This window comes from Rattus norvegicus, chromosome 9 (assembly GCF_021556685.1).
Source record: "Rattus norvegicus strain SHRSP/BbbUtx chromosome 9, alternate assembly SHRSP_T2T, whole genome shotgun sequence".
NCBI classification, from domain to species: domain Eukaryota; kingdom Metazoa; phylum Chordata; class Mammalia; order Rodentia; family Muridae; genus Rattus; species Rattus norvegicus.
The window spans coordinates 89,162,499-89,184,412 of NC_141542.1; the positions used below are offsets into that span (position 1 = coordinate 89,162,499).

Sequence of the window (21,914 nt, forward strand, 5' to 3'; positions counted from 1 at the left end):
GAAATAAGACAACTTGGAGGAATTGGTTTTCTCTTTCTATACTATGGATGCTTGAGTTCAGTCTTGCCCACTCCTGAATCTTCTAGCTTTTAAGAGAGTCTTGGGAATCAAAATGGTAGAAATGTTTGTCTTTAAGAGCATACTTACTACATTAACCATGTGTCTTGCCGGAGGTTTGGTGGTTAGTTTTAACCGTCAACTTGATATAATCTAGAGTCATCTGGGAATTGAGTCACAGTGAGGAACTATCTAGACCAGGTTGGCCTGTGGGCATGCCTGTGGGGCATTATCTTGCTTACATTAATTGAGGTGGGAAGACCTGCCCACTATAGGTGGCACTATGCCCTAGGAAGGGGATTCTGCAGTTCAGAAGATTGGACTCTACCATGCACACATTCATTCGTTGCTGTCTTCCTGTTGATGGATATGATATGAGCAAACCTCCTCACGCTTCTTCCACCATGACTTCCCTGCTATGATGGACTGTAACCCAAAACCATGAGTAAAATAAACCTTTTCTCCTGGAAGTTGCTTTTGTCAATGTTTTACCACAGCAACAGGAATGGGATTGAGATGCAGAATATTGCCAAAATGCAAAGTGACCTGCAGGTGTGTGATCCATGGATCTGTTCTAGGTTGGAAGTGTGAATCCTGTTGAAAACTTCCGTGTCCTAGTAAGACAGAAGATTGCCAGCTTTGAGGAAGGTAAGAGGCACACCATTCACTTGGCATTTAAGAGAAGGTACATAGTCTAATTGACCTAAGGTCTGGATTAGGAGCTGTGGTGTTCTGCTGCAATGCTTTCTCAGCGTTGGTCTTCGTGGGTTGATCCGTGTTGCTTGCTAGGGCTTACTGAGATGACAGTATGGGGGTGGTCAACACAGCACAGATAGGCGCAGAGATGAGACCACAGTGCCAGCCTTCCTATTGCAGAAGCTTTGGATCAGAACTATGAAACTTTTATTTCCACCTCCTTAAAGTTCTTTGGTGTCCTATGAGTGAGGTAGATCCCATCTTTCTGTTTTCTGAAATATGATTCTTGTCCCAGTCCCAAGAGTGTAGGCCCCATCTGTACAGTCTCGGAAGGATGTTGCTGCTGCTTTTAGAATGGATCCTTCTCATTGACCTTGTCCTTGTCTTTCCTTAGCATTTAGTACTGGTAACTCCATTCAGGTGTGGCTAATAGCAACACCGTTTACAGAGATGAATGGAGGCTCAGTGACCAGTGATGCTCACGTGATCACATTATTGCTCATGTAACTTACTCTTAGAAAGGCAGCAAGTAGCAGTTGGTAAGCCTGTAGGTTTCTTATTTTCTTTTCTCTTTTGTTTTTGTTAATCTCTGTGAGTTTAAGGCCAGCCTGATCTATAAATCAAGTTTAATAACAGCCAGGACTACACATACACACACACACACACACACACACACACACACACACACACACACACACAGAGTCTCAAACAAACAAAAACAAATAAGCAAAAACAAACAACAAACTAGCTAAAAAAAAAAAAAAAAAAACAAAGACCAAAAATTTCTTCATCTAAACAGAAGGAAGTCTAGAATTCTGGGCAGTTTCAGGAGGAGTGGCAAAACAGTGCCTAAGACATCGTCTGTCACTGGGTGTGGAGCCCAGGGCTTGGCAGACAGAGGCAGGAAGATTGCCATCTCCTCTTTTTTCTTTCATGAATTGACTTCATTACTAGGGACTTTTAGAGTGACTTTGTGTGTGGAAGAGGCCAAATAAATCAGAGGAGCATGTTGTCATGCGTGTGTGTGTGCGCGTGCGTGTGTGTGTGTGCATGTGTGCATGTATGTGTGTGTATATATATATACACATATATATTTGTTGTTGTTGTTTATTTTGTTTATTTAAGACAGGCTCTCGATGTGTAATTCTCTCTAGTCTGGGACTCTCTGTAGACCAGGTTGGCCTCTCACTCACTGAGATCCGCCTGCCTCTGCCTCCCAAGAGCCTGTATTAAAGGACTGAGCCAACACTCTGGCATGTGTATTATATTTTCAGAGAAAAATTTAAATCTTAGCCTTTAATTGCTTATTGTTTGGTCAATCAGTGTCCAGTGCCCTCCTCTGGAAGTGGCTTGTCTTCCAGATTCCTGTGGGATGCTCTCTTCAGGGATTAAATATAACCACTAAGATCACTACTGTGTGGTACCTCCTAGTTATTTGGTGTCTACTGTGTAGAGCACATTGGGCTAGCACTTTATCCTAGTGTATCTGGTACAGCAATCCTACAGTCACACTGAGAAAATGGAGAAAATGTTAGAACTTTATAGGGGTGTCTGAGAGTATTGTTTTTATTCAGGAAACACTTGGGTGGGTGTTGAGAGCAGGGAGTGAATCCTTGTCCCTAGGCTTGATCATCAGTCATTGCATAACTACTTAGAAGGTAAAACTCGTAGGGCTGGAGAGATGGCTCAGTGGTTAAGAGCACTGACTGCTCTTCCAAAGGTCCTGAGTTCAGTTCTCAGCAACCACATGGTGGCTCACAACCATCTGTAATGGGATTCCATGCCTTGTTCTGGTGTGTCTGAAGACAGCTACAGTGTACTCACATATATTAAATAAATAAGTAAATAAATAAGTAAATAAATACGTAAATAAATAAATAAAGGCGACAATCCCAGAGCTGGTTCTGAAGAGGAGGGGTGAGAAGAGGTGAGAGGAAGGGAAAGTGAGTGAATTAACTCATGGGTATGTCTGTGGTTTTCACCATGGGTTCCCATGTGATAACCACAAAACCCAGATGGTCGAAACTCTGGCTGACACTACCGGGTTTATGTACTGAGTGACACTGGTGAAAGGGAAGTTGGTGTCTGGAATTACTTTCACCTTAGGCAAAGGTGTTCTGAGAATACAGGAGACCAAAGTCTGAGAGAGAACCTTCCAGAGAATTGCATCTTAGGAAAACATGTTTCCCCTGAGCCATAGCAGTAGGGGTTTGAATCAGTCTTAGGTAACAACAAGGCAAACAGACCACATGGCATATAGGTTATAAGAGGTATGGTTATATCCATTTTGCTGATGAAAAACTGTAACATTGGAAGAGATGGACTTCTCTAAAAATCATGCAGGGATAAGCTTCATTCACATACTGAAATTTTCTATTTGGCCAAATTGTTTCCTGTTTCCTAACAACCCTTTGGCCCACATTTAATTTTTAAAATTGCATTTATTTTGTGTGTGCATGTGTGTGCATATATGCACGTGTCAGAAGAAAACAGTTGGTTTTCTCCTTCTATCATTTGGGTCTCCAGGATCCAACTCAGGCCCTCAGGCTTGGCAGCAAGCACCTTTACCCACTGAGCCGTACGTCCACTAGGGTGTGGTGAGTCACAGCTCCCGCGGCTGTCAGCAAACTAGAGTTGCTCAGATTGTTAACTAGTGCTTTGGGACTCACACACATCCCTTGCTTCTCACCTTAAAAGTTTTGTCTGTTCATTTCTCAGTTGCTTTTATTCCCCTGCTTGGGTATCTCTCTACCAAGGCTCTTTGTGGTCCAAGACTTATACTTCCTTGCCTACGAAAGTATACTCTATCCAGATATGAAGTACCCTGCACCCTCCCTGGTAATGACCTGCTTTATCCCTGCAAGAGGTCTCTGTCTAGGTGAAGGGAGGAGGAAGTCCTTCCCATTCTTTAATTGACAGACAAAAGTTTGACTAATAGTAGATTGTTGATAGTATCACTTAGGTAGAACTGACCATAATACTGGCTAAAATGTGGGAGTCCTTACTTTTGGTCCTGCCCACTTGCGGCATGGGTCCTCGGAGACTGTGGTCATGCCATCTCCTGATGTTAGCAGTCCACAGTAGATGGCTAGACATTTCCTTACTGTCTGGTTTTCAGCATGAGAAGGATGATTCTTGTTCTGATGGTGTTGGCAGGTAAAGAACACACTTCTGGCTGCCTGGCCTTCTAGGAGCTGTGGTTGATGCTTTCTCGGGTGGCTTTCTAGTGAGTTCCATCTTCACTGTTGCCCCTGCCACTCTGTCACCACAGTTTTACAATGGAGAAGCTCTTCGGCCATGATTGCATACATAATATGCAGTTTCAGTTGTGAAAGTCAGCTCATTTCCATGTCCATTCATGCTGTTCATAAGGGGCTGTTCATCAATGGTTTATTTATTACCTCTGAGGCTCCTCCAATCAAATCTTTCCATTGTTTGAATGCCTTTCTCAATCGAGCCATTGGTGGGGGAGGTGCTGAAGAATACCACAGACCTCTAACACCTTCTCTATTTAAAAAGAAAGTTGACTGGTCTCGGGGTAGAGAGCAAGACAAAGGAGAAAGAATAGCTATATAACTTTAGTCACTTCCCCAATTCCTGTGTGGCTGAGAGATGTCTGAATTGGTAAATTCCACATGAATGTGGGACATTAGATAGAAGAGCTAGGCTCTTCCTGTCAGAGAAGATGGACACATGGAGACAGCTAATAGGATGGAATGGAACTTATTTAATAATGAGATGACTTTCTCATTCCTGAATCTTGCTTTTGCCACATAGATTATAGGATCTGTTTTATATTAGACTTCTGCGTAGTGACAGAAACTGGAACTCCAGTCCACCAAATTGAATTTTCATAACTGGCTTAAAAAAAAAGTGTCAATGCATCCCAGGTAGAAATGGTACAGACCCTGTCCCGCTGTTGGATTGACACTGGCTTACGAGTGAGGAGCAGTGCACCATGCCCTTTTGATAGAAGACACTCTTCGTTCTGTAGCTTCCAGACTTTCCTCAGTCTTTCCCCCTTCCCTTTAGTTTCTTAAGATCTCATCCCCAAGCTTCTGTGTCCCCCTTTCCTCACCACCTTCTTTGTATGTTTTCCTTAAAAAACATTCTCTTTATTTTAAGAGATGCTTTCTAAAATTCATTTTCCCCAAGTTCTTCTAGATAAAATATGCTGTAACTGAATGGTAATGAAATGATATTATCCATCAAAGGCCGGTAGATGTATTTCTCTATTCTGTCTTTGTGTGCTATAGCCCTGTCTCACTTTTGTAGAAGCTCATTTATATAAATATGTTCCTTTTTTAGCCATGACTCAATTCTGAGCTGTGGATCTCTGAGCCTTGTGATCCGGAGTCTCTCTGTCTCTGTGTCTCTCTGTCTCTCTGTCTCTCTCTCCGTCTTTCTCTCTCTCTCCTTTTTGTAGTTTGTCCTGATGTATATAATTCTGAGTGTGAATTAGATAATCTTTCAGAGTTTTGTGCAGATAAAGAGTAGATTATCTTGTTAACTGAAAGCGCTGCTAAATAGCTTGAACACCTTAAAGATACTAAATGTAGTGACTACTTGTAAACATCTTTAGAGCCATAATTTTTTAAAAAAATTTGACATACTTTCTTATTCCTCCCCTAAAATAGTTCTGATGCATGTAGTCATGAGGGCGAGAACACGCAATTGCCAGTTCTTGGGGTTAGACTATAATTCATATTTTTATTAAATATTTTTACTTGCTTCTTTTTTGACTTCATTTAAATTGTTTAGTCTCAGAACTTGAGGATCAGACTTATTTCATGCATCGTTCATCAGGACATGTCCTCTTACCTGAACATAAAAGACTATTTGGAATCCTGAGGGACCTGTGGAAGACGCGTGTTACTATCTGACATGGCAATTACACATTGGTAGCCCCTGGAGTCATCTTCCACTCGGGGGATAGAGGCCCAGAACAATTAGGATGGCTTCCCACGTATTCCTGCAAATGTGTAAAAGACACTGTGTTCAGTTCCAGAGAGTCAACTCATGGCCTCCGTAGCTCAAATTGGTTCACAACACTACCCTGAAGTATACATTTTAGTGTAATAAAGCTTATCAGCCAAATAATTAAAGCGAAATGTGAAATAAAGATGAGAGAGGAAACTAGAAATGGCATCGTATGGAAACTAAGACTACCATGTGCAAGTTAACTATCATGAGAGTGTTTTCAGGAGCTCAGACAGTGGCTTCGTTGCTTTGGTACTTGTGGTGCAGCATGAGGACCAGAGTTCAGATTCTTAGCTCTCACATAAAATATCCCAGGCATGGTGCTGTATTCTTGTAACTCCCTGGAGGGAGTGGGGGAGGAGTCAGGTGGTGCTTGGAGTTCATTGGTTAGCTAGCCTAGCCAAATTGGTGAGCTCCAAGTTCTGTGAGAGGAGGGCTGGCAAGATGGTTCACTGAGTAAATATACTTACTGTATAAACCTGATTGACAGTTTGATCTCTGGAACCTACATAAAAGGTAGGAGGGAACCCCCCCCCACCACATTCTCTCACTCACTCTCTTTCTCATAACGCTAATAATAAATTAAAAAACAAGGTGAAAATGAAGATGACATTTTAATGTTGACCTCTGATCTCTACATGTTAGTGCACACACACTTGTGTGCCTTTGGGGGAACCCTGCTAATTAAGGATGAATAAGGTTAAAGTCTACTGTGACCACATAGCTCCTCTGAGCTGTGCACAAAATTACCAGCAGGGCTTCCCCTTCTCTGACCTTGCATGGGAAGTCTGACCTCTCTCACCCTCTACCTGGGGAAGGTCAAATAGTCCTTGGCAGACCTACAAGTTCAACTCCCTCCGATCTCATAAGAACCCACCCAGCCAAGTACCTGCTGGAATGAAGACCTCTCCAAACAAATGAGGCATTCCCAGGATTTTAAACTCTAATCAGTGATTTTCATTCACCCTGTAAACTCCTTCCCACTCTCTAAGATCCATATATATCCTTGGCTCACCCTAAATGAAGGGTATGTGTACAAGCCCACCCCAAGATAAGGGTATGCACACAAGCTAAGATCGTCTCAGAGAGCTGTTTCATTGAAGACGTTTGGAGAAGTCCTTCATCTAAAGCTGTAACAGTAAGATCCCCGAAGAAAGTCTCTGGATACCTGAGAGGGAAAAGGTGGAGGACGAGGAACCACAGCTGGATCCCAACATGCATAACATAGGTACCCACACTTCTACCCAGGAACATGTGTACACACATACTCCCCATATATGAATGTGTGTGTATGTGTGTACATTGTGTGTCCAAGTGCATTTTCATATTTCAGCAACTCTCTTAAAAGGCTTCCCTCCATTCTTTTTCTGCTTTTAAAATTCTTAGATTAGTTCCTGCTACTCTGTAGATAAGAGAAATCTCTTCAGTATAGTGTATGGCCCTTGGAGAATGTGGCCTGGCTGTCCCTTAAGAGATGCCTGTAGCCTACAAAGGAACATGTACACGTGATACCTGCGTTCAGAGTGAGCGCTTAGCTTTCTGTTGAAGTTTGTATGTAACATACCACAGCAATCCTGTCTTTGATGGTTTTGTTTCCCCATCCAATGCCATAAAGTGGCTTGCTTGAAACTTACTGGATAGGTGTTCCCCTCCCCCTCCCCCCAATGCCACCTGCATTTTATGTTAAAAGTGGGAAAGACACCTTTTCCTCTGGCTAAAAATGTAAATTAAGTTTTTTGAGATTTATTTTTAAGTATATTTTGCATGCATGCATATCTGCATCATGGGTATTCAGTACCTGTGAAAGTCCTGACAGGAGAAGGCATCAGATCCCCTGGAACAGGAGTTACAGGCAGTGGTGAGCTGCTGCATGGGTGCCGGGAATTGAACCGAGGTCCTCTGGAAGAGCAGTCCATGCTTTTAACAGTTGAGCCATCTCTCCAGTTTCCAAAGTGGAGAACTTTGCCTTTCCTGCATCAGATAAGAGGCCAGAATCCATCAGACATTTCCTTCTACATACTAAACTACCAGCTTGCACTGGTGACTTCTGCCCTCAAGGAGACAGGACACAACACTCATAGGTGGGCCCTGTGGATACGCAGTGCGCTTGCAGGTACTTAGGAGGAAAGGGCACGTCATTCAGCTTGCTGTCAGAGTTCCTACTCGCAGGCGATACAATTTATAAGGCAGAAAGCAGTGAAGTGCTTACTCATGGCAATTTGGTTTCTTCCATTCCACTGTCTATAGATTCTGGGTCTTCTTTGCATGGTAAATCGTTGTCATGCAGTCTGTTGTGCTTGGTGCTTGAATTGGGCTGTCTTAAAGATTGCCTCTCAGGCCCAGCTGGTTGAAAAAGAAAACTGATTTCAGATTGTGCTGATGTGCAAACTGCTTTAATCAATGACTTAAAGTGACTGCTAGTGGCAAACAACAGAAGCTCTTAACCAATTAAGACGCTTAAGAAAGGATGCTAGACTTTTGTTAAGATGGGCACTAATCAGCTGAAATGTGTTGAGAGGAGCTGAGAAGCAGCTTGGAGTCTCACATAAATGTAATAAAAGCGGCCCGCTTCTTTCAGATTGCAAGCCCAAGGCCAAAAATATGCTGACGCAGGAAGAGGTGGCAAGTATGATCTGTAGCGTTAGTCCTCTTAGGGCCATGCATAGGACATAGAACTTGAAACTAAAAATGGCACATGCTTGTTTCTTGGGCCAGCAGCGGGAAGAAGAGTTTAGCAGAGATTAGGAACGGTGTCAGCAGAGATGGCTGTAGAAACCAGCTTCTATTGAACAAGAGCCATTCGTCCTGGGGAACTATGTTCTGCCATTTCCTGTAGTGTTTTGTGTACACTGGGGCTGAGTTTCCAGCTGAACTTCTGTGGCTGTTCCACAGTAGAAACATGTAATGTTTCCCCACCGAGGTGGAGCTCCAGAAGTCTCCCACGTAGGCTGTAGTCACGTTGGTGCCAGCTCTCTACAGCTTTTTTGAAGGAAATGTTTGGGCTGTGAAGTCTCCCTGTGTGTTTTAGGGGAGCTTTTATGGTTTCATAGAGCTTTTCTGTCACCCTGCAACCCAGTGGAAAAATGTGTTCTTTCCCCCAGAAGCTCCTCATATCTTCCTGGAGTCGGCTCTTGCTGTCCATCCCACTGTGAGCAAATACTTTCTGTCTGAAGTGAAGAGCTTTTTCTAGAAAAATCTAATGGAATCACTTAATGCAGTCTTTTGCCTCTGGCTTTTGACTGATCATGTTTTCGAGGTTGTCCACAGTGGAGTGTATAGCAGGACTTGATCCCTGCATTTCAGCAGACTGCTTATTCCTCGCAGCACAAGTACAGAACCTTACCTTCTATCTGCTTACTCTTCAGTAATACCAGGTCGTGCTATCCAGTCACCACATGGACAAGTGGATTGTCTCAGGTAGCGCTGCTCTGGCTTTTGTATGCAAGGGTGGTTCATGTGCGTTTAACTTTCTGAAAAAACTTTAAAATGTCTTATTATTATTGTTACTAATTTGTGTGTGTTTGTGTTCATGTATCTGTGTGCATCTGCGCATGTGCATACGTGTGCTTGTGGACTCACCTCATATCCTGTATCGAGGTCAAAGGAGGCTGTTCTTTTTCTTCCACAGTGGGTTCCAGGAACTGAACCCCAGTTATCAGGCAGTTCCACCCGAGGAGCTGTCTCGCTGATCCCATTGTAACTTTTCCAGAAACAGCTACACTCTTAAAAAGAAGCCAATAATACCAGCCCCACCTGCAACAAACAGCGTTTCTGTTTCTTTGGAGATCTGCTAACCCACGCTATCTTCTGTTTCGGTATTTCACTATGATTTTAATGTGTAGCCGTTTGTAAACTAAATATATATATATATATATATATATATATATATATATATATATATATATATATATATTTTTTTTTTTTTTTTATTTTTTTTTTATTTTTTTTTTTTTTGGATGAATTGCCATTCCAAGTTTTTGATGACTTTTAACCAGTTTATCTTATTTGAATGCAGAGATGTGTATGTTCTGGCCAAGTTACTTACCAAAGATGATTTGTAAATATGTTGTCTATGACTTACCTTGTGTGTGTGTGTGTGTGTGTGTGTGTGTGTGTGTGTGTGTGTGTGAGATATGTGTGCTACACGTGTGTGGATGCCCACAGAAGCCAGAAGACAGCAGAAGACAGCTTTGGATCCCCCGGAGCTGGGGTTACAGGAAGTTGTGAGCCTCCTGATGGGACTGGTCTTGGCCCCGCGGAGGGAGGGGCTGTGTGCTCAGGAGTGGGCTTGAAGGTCAGATCCATCTCAGATTCTCCTGTGTCCTAAGGGCTGGCTGGTATCTTCCTTCAGGGACTTACTTTCAACTAAGGGCCATGTCAATATTCATCTTGGTTTTGATTTCTAGGCCACTCACTGGTTTGGAGCGCAGTGTATAACCTGGGCTTGCCGGTCAGCAAGCCCCAGAGATCCACCAGTCTACCTCCCTCAGGCTGGGATTCCAAGAGCTGGGATTACAGGGCATCCTTTCCCCTGGATTCTGGGACTCACACTCAAGCTTACACAGCACGCACCATTTGCCCAGCTCCTAAAACCTCTTGCCTTCCATAGGCCTTTACAGCCAAGCATTTGTTCTAAGCAGTCCTAAACTGTACATCCTTAATTGTCGTGTGTTGTGAGCTTAGTTTTTAACATTTCCTGGCATCTTTCATGATTTTATTTTGACCCTTGGGTTATTTTAAAATGTTTGCTTTATTTGTTTCATTTTGCCTTTTGAATTAGGGTCTCATTATGTAGTTCAGGCTGCCCTTGAACCTACTATATCCTGTGCACCAGTCTGGCCTTGAACTCATTTCTTTTTCCCTTAGTCTCCTCAGTTTCTATGCCAAGCAATAAATGAATTTTAAAAGTTTCAAACACTGAGAACTTTCCAACTCACTGTTGATTTGAATTGAATTCTGTTGTGGTTAAAAAGCATTAGGAATAATGTTGGGTCCTTTTCTGAGACCTTTCATAAAAGGCTTACCACATAGTTGCCTCTGACATGTTCCCTGTGGCCTAACAAGGAGTGGGCATTCTGCTGCCCTTAGCTGAAGGGTTCTGGGAGTGTTAGTTTGGCTGATCATTTGTTCTGACGCATGTCTTCGTTGATTTTCTGTCTAGTGCTGTCTATTGAAAGTTATTCACCTCGAGAGCTTTTGAACAAGTGCGACCTTTGTAATCTTTGTCACTTACTAAGAGACAGAAGTGAATTTCTACACAGCACTGAAAAGAAAACCTGGTCACAGCGATTGTAGTTTTAGAAGAATGAACCCAGACACACTGTTGCAAGGTTATACTTGTTTTTAGAACCCTCTACCTCTCAGAAAGGATTTGTTTGGACTTGTAGGAAATATTACATAAATTTCAGAATTTATTAGAGCATAAGGCCATTCCTCGTGAGAAACAGACAGAATTTTAATGACAGTATATACTTTAATGTGTCGGGCCTTAGACCAGTGTTTATAATTGACAGAATGTATTGGTTTGTCACTCCTCTCATCTGTGCTTTCTTTTATGCCACTTGTATTAAGCTCGTGTTTATTTTGTTCAATTATTTATCTTATGCACTGAAAAGAAAATAACACACGGAATAATCTAGGATGTATTATTCCATAAATTGTTCCAATTCTTTTCAATATATTTTAAAATGTTTATTAATTTTTTTTTACGTATGTATATCTGGTGAATGCCATGTATGTAAAAGTAGGTACCTGCAGTGACCAGTAAAGAGGGCCAGCTCCTGGAGCTGGAGTTATAGACAATTGTGAGCTGTCATATGGGTGCTGGGAGTGAACCTGGGTCCTCTGGAAGAGTAGCCAGTGCTCTTAACCATTGAGCCCTCCTTTCAGCACCCTAAAATAGATTTTCGAGAGGCTGGAGGTGGTTCACAACCATCTGTAACTGTAGTTCTAGAATGTCCTTCACTGTCTTCTGACTTCCTTGGATATGAGGAAGGCACAAGGTACACATACATACAGGAGGCAAAAAGCTTACACACACACACCCACCCAAAACAGAAAAGACAACCAAAAAATTGATAAAACTATTTTTAAATAATTTTTGAATTGGCACTTAAAATTGAACATATTAATGAGGTGGTATGATATGTTAAAATTTTAAAAATGACTTAAAATTTTATTTTTGTATTTTGCCTGCATGTGTTCGAAAATACATATGGAATAATGGAGGCTGCATCACACATGTGTGCCTGGTACCTGAGGAGGTCAGAAGAAGGTGTTGGGCTTCCTGGTTTGGAGAATATAGTTTTAAGCCAGTCTAGACTTAGTTGTGAAAGGAATCTCAACAACAGATTGTCTAGATTGGGTTGGTTGATATGGCTGTGGGGGATTATCTTGATTATGTTAACTAGATGGGAAGACTTGCCCACTGTGGGTGATACCATTCCTTACACTGAGAATTCTGGACTGAGTTAGCGTGGAGAACTCTCCTGAAGACAAATATATATTCATTAATTTATTGCTTTCTGCCCTTGAGTGTGGATGTGTAGTGTGACTTACTGCTTCAAGTTCTTATAGCCTTGACTTCCACATTAGAATTATAACCTGAATTGTGAGGAAAATAAACCCTTTCCCCCATCAAGTTACTTTTTCCAGGGTGGTTTATCACAGCACCAGGAACAGAAACAAAGACAGTGTGTCTACATATAATTACGATCATATTGGACATGTCTCAACCCCCTGTATTGCTATGTAGTTCCTTACATAGCTTATTCTCTGTTCTAAATCCATTGCATTCATTGAGATTGTTTCCATGTCCATAAAATCAAAAGGAGTTCTAGACTCTCTGTGTCCTTAAGTGAAGGGCAAACACCAAATGTAGTGTATTATTTTAAATTAAAGGGACTTATCCCATGTGGCTTTAGAGGATCAAACCAGTGAGACTTGGAACATTTGTTTATGGACTTAGCAAAGTTTTGTTGGATGTCTTCTGTGAGCCAGTTATAATGGCAAGACATAGACAGTTAGCAAACAAAATACTCTGCATGCCCTGTAGTGATTAGTACATAGTAGTTTCCTAGCACCCCTGGAGCAGAGTAAGACAAATTGAATGACTTAAAGCAACAGAAGCTTGTTTCAGATTCATGGCCTCTTTTCCCTTAATTGTTGTTGCAACTGAACATTGTTGGTGTATATAAAAACAACCTGTTTGGACTGTATACTGTTACTCACACATATGTTTTTAGAGCTGATCATTTGGTATTAAATAACTAGTTGCATGATTTTCCCTGGGGAAGATGGCTTCTTACATAGCTTCTCTGACACTTTTAGGAGACATAATCTCACAGCCAACTTCCAGTTTCTCTGTTCTGCCCTCTCTTCAGGAATGATCCCTGTGCCTTAAATATAGGACTTGTGGATGTATTCTTGGATATTTACATGCTGTAAATAACTTATTGATCAGGTTTTAAAAAAAAACAGTGAAGATTGATCTCACCATTCTGGAGACTAGAAGCCTGAAATCAATGCTTGGAAAATTTGTTTCTTTGAGGATGCGAGGGGAATATGTCTAGTGACTCGTGGGTAGCTTTTGGTGGCACCTGGCTGTCCTTGGTGTTCTTGGCTCATGATATGCCCCTGCTGATGATATGCTTCCTTCTGATATGGAATTTGTCATATATTTTCATGTCTAGATTTGCTGCTGCTTTATTAGAAGGCCCATGATGTTAGATTTGAGCCCACTGTAGTGACCTCATCCTAATTACGTCTCCTAGGGTCTTGTTTCCAAGTAAGGTCACATTGTCAGGTTCTCAATGGACATGAGTGTTGGAGGAAATCTATCTAGCTGATTGAGTATTGTAAAGGGAGATTATGCAGAATGATGGGTCTTCTGTAGTAAGATATTCTGTGCTGTTTGTGAAGTGTCGGAGACCTCACTGTTGTGGAAGGAAAAGTCCAGTGATGCTCGTGTTTTCAGGCAGGACTACCATGCTCCCCTAAAGCAGAATGTGCACGGCTCCCCTTCAGGAAACCGGCACGGTTCCTGGAGGGCAGAAGGAGAAGAGATTAGAGCAGTAGCTAGATGGGTACTGTAGCTAGATCACAGAAGTGTGGATCTTCAAGAAACCACTGAAGAGCAATGAGCAGGAGGGGATCTGATTGACCTATGTCTTAGGCCTCTGTGAGAGTTGTAGATGTGACGGAGGCAGATGATTGGAAGGTTGCTGGGTTAAATTGCCATGGGGGTAGCGGGGAGCAAGGATTAGTGAGAAGTCAGATCCTGGATGGAGTTTGAAAGTACAGTCGGCAGTTTTGCTGATCAGGTCTGGGAGAAGGAAGGGTGACTCCCAAGATTTTTGCCTCAAGCATCTAGAAGGAACTGCCATGAACGAGAAAAGAGTGACATGGTAAGTTAGTTACCAGATCCGGACTTCAATACTCCTGGGGGGGAAATGACCACAGAATCAAGCCATAAAGACATGAAACTAGATGTGATCCTTCAGCAGGGGAGGGGTACAGGGAGATGGTCTGTAGTCGTGGGAAGGCAGGCTGGATGAGTCCAGGTGAGGTGAGCAGCAGGTTGAGGACGTGTTCAAGGGTAGATCATAAAGGTTGGGTAAGAGGACCCCCAAAAAGTACCCCGAGTGTCCGTGTCTAATGTTCATGGTGTTAGTGGCACCTCCCCCAAATATGTTTTTGTTATTTTGCCCCTTTACTGTCTGACTTTTTCAGACCACTTTGGAGTCTCTTTAAGTCCCCTTCATTTCTAAATCCATTCTCTCACAGCTCACTTTCCAACCATCCTACCACTGTGCTATCCACAGCTGCCATTGTTTCACTGTCGGTCAGATCCAGTGTGCTCTATTAGTAATCCTTAAAGCTCTTACTTTCAGTCTAGCCCATGCGTCTGTACAGATTTAGCTTATAGTATGTGGGTCAGACACCTCATGTCTTTGAAATCTGGCCCCCATCTCAGACTTGCTGCCATCTGATCCCGTGCTCCCACTTGGCCCGTCATTCTTGTGGTCTCTTCTGTGAACCCTACACTCAAACAGTATTCCCAGTGATCCCTTCCTAACATGAGCTTTCTTCCCTCTCTGTGCTTGCTCATGCTACTCTAACTAGAGAAAAAAAAATCATTTCTTTCCTCTTCCCCAGACATACTCTGAAAATGCTTGTGCTTTGAGAGCCTGTAGGTAGCGATGTCTAGTCACTGTTTTCTTATAGTGTAATTCATTATTATGGTAATGTAGTTAGTGCACAAAATGACATTCGTATTTTCCTCTGCTCTCTGCATCCTGCCAGCTCATGGTTAGCTACTTTGTTCGTATTGTTAACTTTAACAGACAAGAGCTTGAAAGTAACAGAACTTTGAATTTTTGAATTGCACCAGAAATTTTTCTTTGATTATTTCAGTTTCCAAACTCTAAACCCAAGAAAGAAGAAATAGAATACATTCGTTACTTTTCTCATTGCAATGGCGCAGTGCTTGACAACAGCATCTTCCAGAAGAAATTCTTTATTTTGGCCCACAGTTTGTAGGGGGACTGTCCTTAGAAGTAGGAAAACATGGTGGCAGGATGTGATTGCAGCCACAACTTGGAGTCAGAGAAACACGAATGCTGGTTCCCTGCTTGTTTTCTCTTATTTTCAGTCTAGGACCCAGTACATGAGATATCTTCTGTCTTAGTCACTGTCGTGTTGCTGTGGAGGAAGACACCGTGAGTGCAGCAACATTTATAGAGGAAGACATTTCAGTGGGCTGGCCTACAGTTCAGAGCTTCAGTCCATTATCATCAGGTTGGGAAGCATGCTAGCAGGCAAGGTGCTGGAGTGGTAACTGAGAGCTCTACATCTTGATCCCCAGGCAGCAGGAAGAGAGAGACTCGGCCTGGCTTGAGCATTGGAAACCTCAAAGCCCACCCCTAGTGACAAGCTTGCTTTAACAAGACCACACCCACTCCAGCAAGGCCAGACCTCCTAATAGTGCCACTCTCTAGTGACCAAGCATATAAGTCTGTGGGGCCATTCCTATTCGAACCACCACCACTATTCACGTTGAAGGCAGGTTCTCCGTTAAACTCTGGAAATCCCTCAAAGATACAACAGTTATGTTTCCTAGGTGATTCCAAGTCTCGGAGAGTTGGCAAAGAAGATTAGCCACTACACAGAGAAGTAGAGCTTTTCTGTATTTTCAAACTCTAGATATTAAATATTCTTCATTAAGCAATAGAAAGAATGTAATGGGGGTAAAAGGAGATCTGAGGAGTTCTTAAGGAAAGGCACTGTACTATCAAAGGGTATTACTGGAGTTCTAGAAGATTTATATAGAATGTGGTTGTTCGAAAATGTCTAGTAGTGATATTTCAAGAGTGACACAGATTATTGGTGTGTTACGTAAACAGCGTTCCTCTCGTATGCACAGAAGCACCTTTCACTGGCGGCTGCCTGTGTGGAGACTGACTCATTGCTCACTCTACATTGTCAACTGATGCATGAATTTCAATGTCATTCAATTACCAAGTTTTAATTGGGTCCCATTGCCAGATTGGTCTCCTGTTCCAGACTGTCTTCTCTTGGCTATGCTGTTACCATGGCTACTTGGTTCCTCTTGCTTCATCCCCGATGTCATCCCTGCAGCAGTGGATGACATCAACATCTACTCAGGTAGAAGCCAGACAGTTACTGCAAAACACTGTCATCTCACATCTGCTTTCTTCTTACTGCCCATCTGGAATAGGACCAAAGCACGGTGGTAAGCCTCTTAATTTCTCCATATCTCTTTCATTTAGTAACTTTTACTTAGGAACTTGTAGAAGCTGTCTTTCTCTTCCCTTCTTGCCTCTCACCAAGCCCGGTGCATTCTTTTAGGAGTATGACATATACTGTACATAAACATATGGTGTACAGTTTACATAAACGAGCCAAAGAGATCTCTTTCTTATTTAATAAGAAAGTTTTCCTTTGGTTTCTTATGTTAGCTTGGTGTAGTTTTTTTTTTTTTTTCTTTAAATGTATTCCTTTTTTCTGGAGCTGGAGAAAACGAATCATTTTAGAGAGAGGATAGTCTTTGTTCTATATTTCACTGCTACATTGCTATGTTTCTTGTATTAATTGATGACCTTTAGGTTTTTTGGGAACTGTTCAGTGGGCTTTTAATGTTTAACATATGCGTTTTTAATGGAAAAAAGAAAAGCAAAATCATAAGGTGCCATGGAGTTCATCCATTGACCATGAAATTTAAAAATTGACATCTGCCCAGGGAGGAGGTCTGGTCTTACAATCAAAATGTTTAAGATGAAGGATATTATCCATCCAGATTTAAAAATAATATGTTGTCATGCTTTTTCACACGTGGTTGAGTTCACAGCTGATGACCTAACTGGATGTCATTTTTCTAGTTTCTTCTTAGCTTATACTACCATTTTTTCTCCAGAGGAAACTAAGGTCAAGAGGCCTTCAATATCTCCCTTTCTTGTAGCTACAGAAGTAGGCCTCACAGTGAACACAAATAAAAACAAAAATAAAACAAGAGCGATCTCATAGTCCTTGGGAACAGATTCTGACAATAAAGACTTTGCATTTACTCTGCTCCCTGCGCCTGCGGTTTTAATTTAACACATCAATGAAAAGACAGCATTTAAAAAGGGAGGGAACACCCAGCAGGACTTACTTTTATTAGTGCAATTTGTAAGAAATTACTGCATTTAATGAGGAAATCGTTAAGCATGAAAAAAATGGGCTGTGATGGAACTTGTGGAGCTTAGAGGGTGAGGTTTTAATTGAGTTTTTTACTTATTGGAAAGAAATGGTGATCATGATGATGTTAGTAATAATTATAATAATAATAACAACAACAACAACAATAATAATAATCCCGGACTTCACCTCTTCTCTTGAGGTGGTCAGCACTTTGTTTTCTTAGATCCGCTTCTCCTGCTACCTGGCATGTGTAGCGTGATGGTGATGGAGACCCTTGTGTACCTGTGCCTTGTGTACCTGTGGACCCTTTTTGTCTTTCTATGAGGAAGCCACAGCACTGCGCTAACTGGGGGTGGAGGGGTGGGCTGGGAGGGGGTCAGGAGGCAGAGCCCAGCAGAACTGTTCCTAAGGGGCAAAGAACAAAAGAGGCAAAGGACAAGCCATGTGCACCTCAATGCTGCTTGAACAGGCAATTTCAAAGGCCATTTTCAGGCTCATAAACTTTATGCTTTTTGTAGTTCTGTGTCTTTTGATCTCTTTTCCCCCAATAAGAATATTCACTAGAACTTGTAAAAATGGAAGCAAGGAGCACAGACATCCAAGGAAAACTTCTTGGAATCTTAGGTTAGGAAACAAATCAGTGTGTGTGTGTGTGTGTGTGTGTGTGTGTTGCAGAGATGGCATAGGAGTTAGGGCACTGACTGCTCTTCCAGAGGTCCTGAGTTCAATTCCTGGGAACCACATGGTGGCTCACAACCATCTGTACTGGGATCTGATGCCCTCTTCTGGTGTGTCTGAAGATAGAGATAGTGTAGACACACACACACACACACACACACACACACACACACACACACACACACACACACAATATACATCTTAAAAGAAAGAAATCTTTAAAAAGAAAGGAAGAAATCAGCCTTTCTTTTGTCATTTAGGAAAAAAGTATTTAAAATAACCTTGTTTTGTACTCAGCTGTCCAGTTTGACCCCTGTGAGGACGTGGGTCCTATGGGAAGTCACTCAGTTGTTTCGGGACCTCCTGTGTATTTCCATAATCGTGTGGTGGTATGGTAGGCAGCTGCTCCCTGTCCCCCAAGTTAAATATGATAAAAAAGGAAATGTATGCCACTTAGTTAAAGATGTTACAATTAGTAAAATTAATGGTGTTTATTTGGCTCTGTTTCTGTAGAGTAAAAATTATATATATAACAAAAGCAAACATCTCGTAAAAGCTTCAGATATGCTGGTGAACCTTTTCAGCCACTTAATTGGGTTTTGTTGTGTCCCACTTCATTAGAGAGGAAAATGTTGTGAAGGCTGTCTTCCTTTATCGGTCGGTCGTGTTAAACAATACCTTGTTCATACCCAGTTCTCCTGGAGATATGCAGTTCAAATGGTGAGGTCTTTTTTGTAACCTCATGGTAAGGGACACAGCAGGTGGACCGTAGATCTAAACCTCACTCTGTACTCACTGCAAGGCCTGGGAGGCCGAGTGGCCCCTGCTATTTGCCTTCCCCACTCTCCTGGGTCCTCAGATTTCTGCAGGGTTGAGTCAAAGGGAAATCTAGCAGGACAGTGGTATGGGGTTGGCAGAGGGAAAGGCAAAAGCAAAGGGAATATCAGAGTAGCTCCTTGTCTGTGGTGGGCAGCAGCATTTCTGGGCCATCGTGGCTCCACCCCCACTTACCTCATAGTCTCTGTTCTTTTTGCAACAGGCACAAGGTGCTGAGGCTGCTTGCCGCTTCTGCTTGCCGCCTCACCAAGCTTTCTCAGTTAGCTTCATGGCTCTCCATCCTGAGAGTAAGGGCTGCTTGTGTTACATCTCCTGTGGCAAATCTTTACAGTGGCTTCTTTCCTTCTGGCTGACAAACTCATAAGCTCTACCCACAGCAGCCGATTCATATCCTAGAGCAGGGGTTTGAGGTTCTAAACTTTCCTAAGGCTGTAACTTTAATACAGTTCCTCATGTTGTGGTGGCCTCCAGCCATGAGGTCACTTTGTTGCTATTTCATAACTAAATTTGCTGCTGTTAAACCTTAATGTAAGTCTCTGTGGTTTCTGATGGTCTTAGGTGACCCCTGTGAAAGGGTCATTTGACCCCCAAAGGGGCTGTGCCCCACAGATTGAAAACTGCTGTCCTAAAGAGAAACAACAAGGGAGCCACTTTGTTTCTGTCTCATTTTGGCTGCCTATTATAAAATCTACACCACAGACTCCCTTTTATTATCCAACTTTCTGGCTTGAAGCAGGGGTTGTAATTGACATGCTGGTTTAGTCGGTGACAGACTCCTTCCCTAGAATTTTATCTGCTGATGAACATTACTCCTTTTTAGTCTTATAGTGGCCTAACATCATGTTTACTTGATTTAAATGCTTAAATTTTTATTGTCACCTTATAACTTTTAAAAATAAAGATACCATTTTCCCAAGGAATATAAGTCTGTTCTTACCATTTAAAACTGAGTTAACGACTGATACCTGACACGTGAGCAAGAAGCAAACTTCCCACGAGGCGTTAGAGCCGGAAAGGAAATTCAATAGGGAGACATCCTGAATGATGCTTGGGTCCAATGAAACCATTCAGGATGCCCTCAGGATTTGTCATATGTGGTGTGTGACCGAGGAGAGAGCCTACTGCTCTTTCCTCTGCTAGATAGGAAGAAAACCCACAGTTACCATCTTTGATTTGAATGAACATGTCTTTATAGGTCAGAGGGAGGTGGGTAAGGGGCAGGCTGGGTTGTGGCCCAGATGTCATGCAGCACTGAGAAGGGGGGCAGTCTGTCCTGTAGAATGTGGGGTGGCTTTTTGTGGAGGGAAGGTAAGTATGTTGGATATAACAAGAGAAGTCTATCGTTCTCCTCCATGGACCTCCTCTGAGTCTAGATGTCCTTTGAATATGACATGCTTGCCTGATCCTTTTACTTAGGAACAAGATCTGGACTACTCTATTAAGCCCACTCCAGCCTGAATCGAGAATAGACATCTCTGAAGCCTCTTTGAGAAAAATGAAGGCCTGTAGTATCCTAGGATGGATACTCCTTCCAGGGCCACTTTTTATATTTGCTACTAATTAGTGTTGAGTCACTGGCTAATTCTGAAGAGCATTTTGGTGCATTATAATTGCATCTGTGACTTGAGGAGTATGAAGGCTGTCAGGCTGTCTCTTAGCCCTGTTATTGCTGTAGAAGCAGAGAAAAGCACGTGGTGATCAGCATCTCCTTCATAGAGCAGGACAGGGGAGCCAAAAGCATAAACCAGCTAGGAAGAGATACTGTTTTTCCCAGTCATTTTTTTGAGTTTACTTTTATTAAAGAAGGCAGGGAAATGGGCTTTGTCCCCCAGTGTTGAAAGGGAAGTCTCTTGTCCATATTCCTTCCTAATATTCAGTATGTAAAGCGTTATCCACCACAGCTATGCTGATGTTAAATGGTTCATTATAGTCAGTGAACCACAAAATTGTCTGGGTAAAGGGGCAGAATTCAGAATCAGGGGCCAGATGCACAGGCTGTCTGACTGTCTGCTTCTGGAAGGACAGAAATCCAGCTCTTTGTCTTCATTGGATTGTTGGAAGGTCGGTGTGTTTATCTGCCTGAGTTTCTCAACCTTGTGGGGGAAAGGACAAAGCAGTCTGACAGGTGCATCTGATAGACTAAATCTGAATAGGTTTTTGGGTTCTGAGAACATCAGACAGTTGGCTTTGGTATTTGCTGATTTTATTTGAGTTTGGGTATTTTCTCTGTAAACTGGTCTCTGTCTCTGTGTCTCTAGTGCTTGTGAATGTGTGTTTGTGAGTATGAGTATATGAATGTGTTCTTTCATATTTCAGGTAAGGAAAGTGTGGATTTTGTGGAACAGTTCAGTTATTTCTCCTCTTCATTGCTTAATGGGCTCCTGAGCTAAGTGACAAAAACCTTTTATCATTTCATCCTTTCATCCTTTGTGGTTTTATGTGTTTTTTGTAGATTTCCCCATTTATTTGTGTGTGTGTGTGTGTGTGTGTGTGTGTGTGTGTGTGTGTGTAGAGGCTAGAGGTCAACTTGGGGTGTCTCCTGTTACTCTTCACCTTACTTTTGAGATACCCTGGGGATCCTCTTTTACAGGGATGCTAGGGAGCCGAACCCATGTCCTTGTGTGGTGAGCACTCTGTGTACTAAGCCAAGGCTGCTGGAGAGAAGCCAACGTCTACGTCCCATTGCCCAGTTAAGAGCCATGTTCATGGGTGATGCCTCCTGGAATCACCAAAAATTTGAAAAAATTCAACCTATGCACAAATTTTTTCAGATAAGTTAACATTCATAGCCCTCTTCAGATTTATACCCAGTTATGATGATGATGATGATGATGATGATGATGATGATGATAATGATAATGATGTGTGTTATTACATACCTTAGTGGACTGTTCAGTCCTCAGAGGGAAGGGACTTACCTTAAATGTAATTGAATCCTAAGGAACACAGCATCATGTCTGTACACA

At 42.3% G+C, this 21,914-nt stretch overlaps 1 protein-coding gene across 4 annotated transcripts in view; it reads left to right on the forward strand.

The window, feature by feature from the left end:
- Window positions 1-21,914, forward strand: part of Xrcc5 (X-ray repair cross complementing 5) — an 88,691-nt gene that overhangs the window by 50,130 nt on the left and 16,647 nt on the right. For all 4 annotated transcript variants that reach the window (NM_177419.3, XM_087566712.1, XM_087566713.1 and 1 more), the window contains 1 exon segment: window positions 636-705. In NM_177419.3, coding sequence (NP_803154.2) covers window positions 636-705 — 70 coding nt within the window.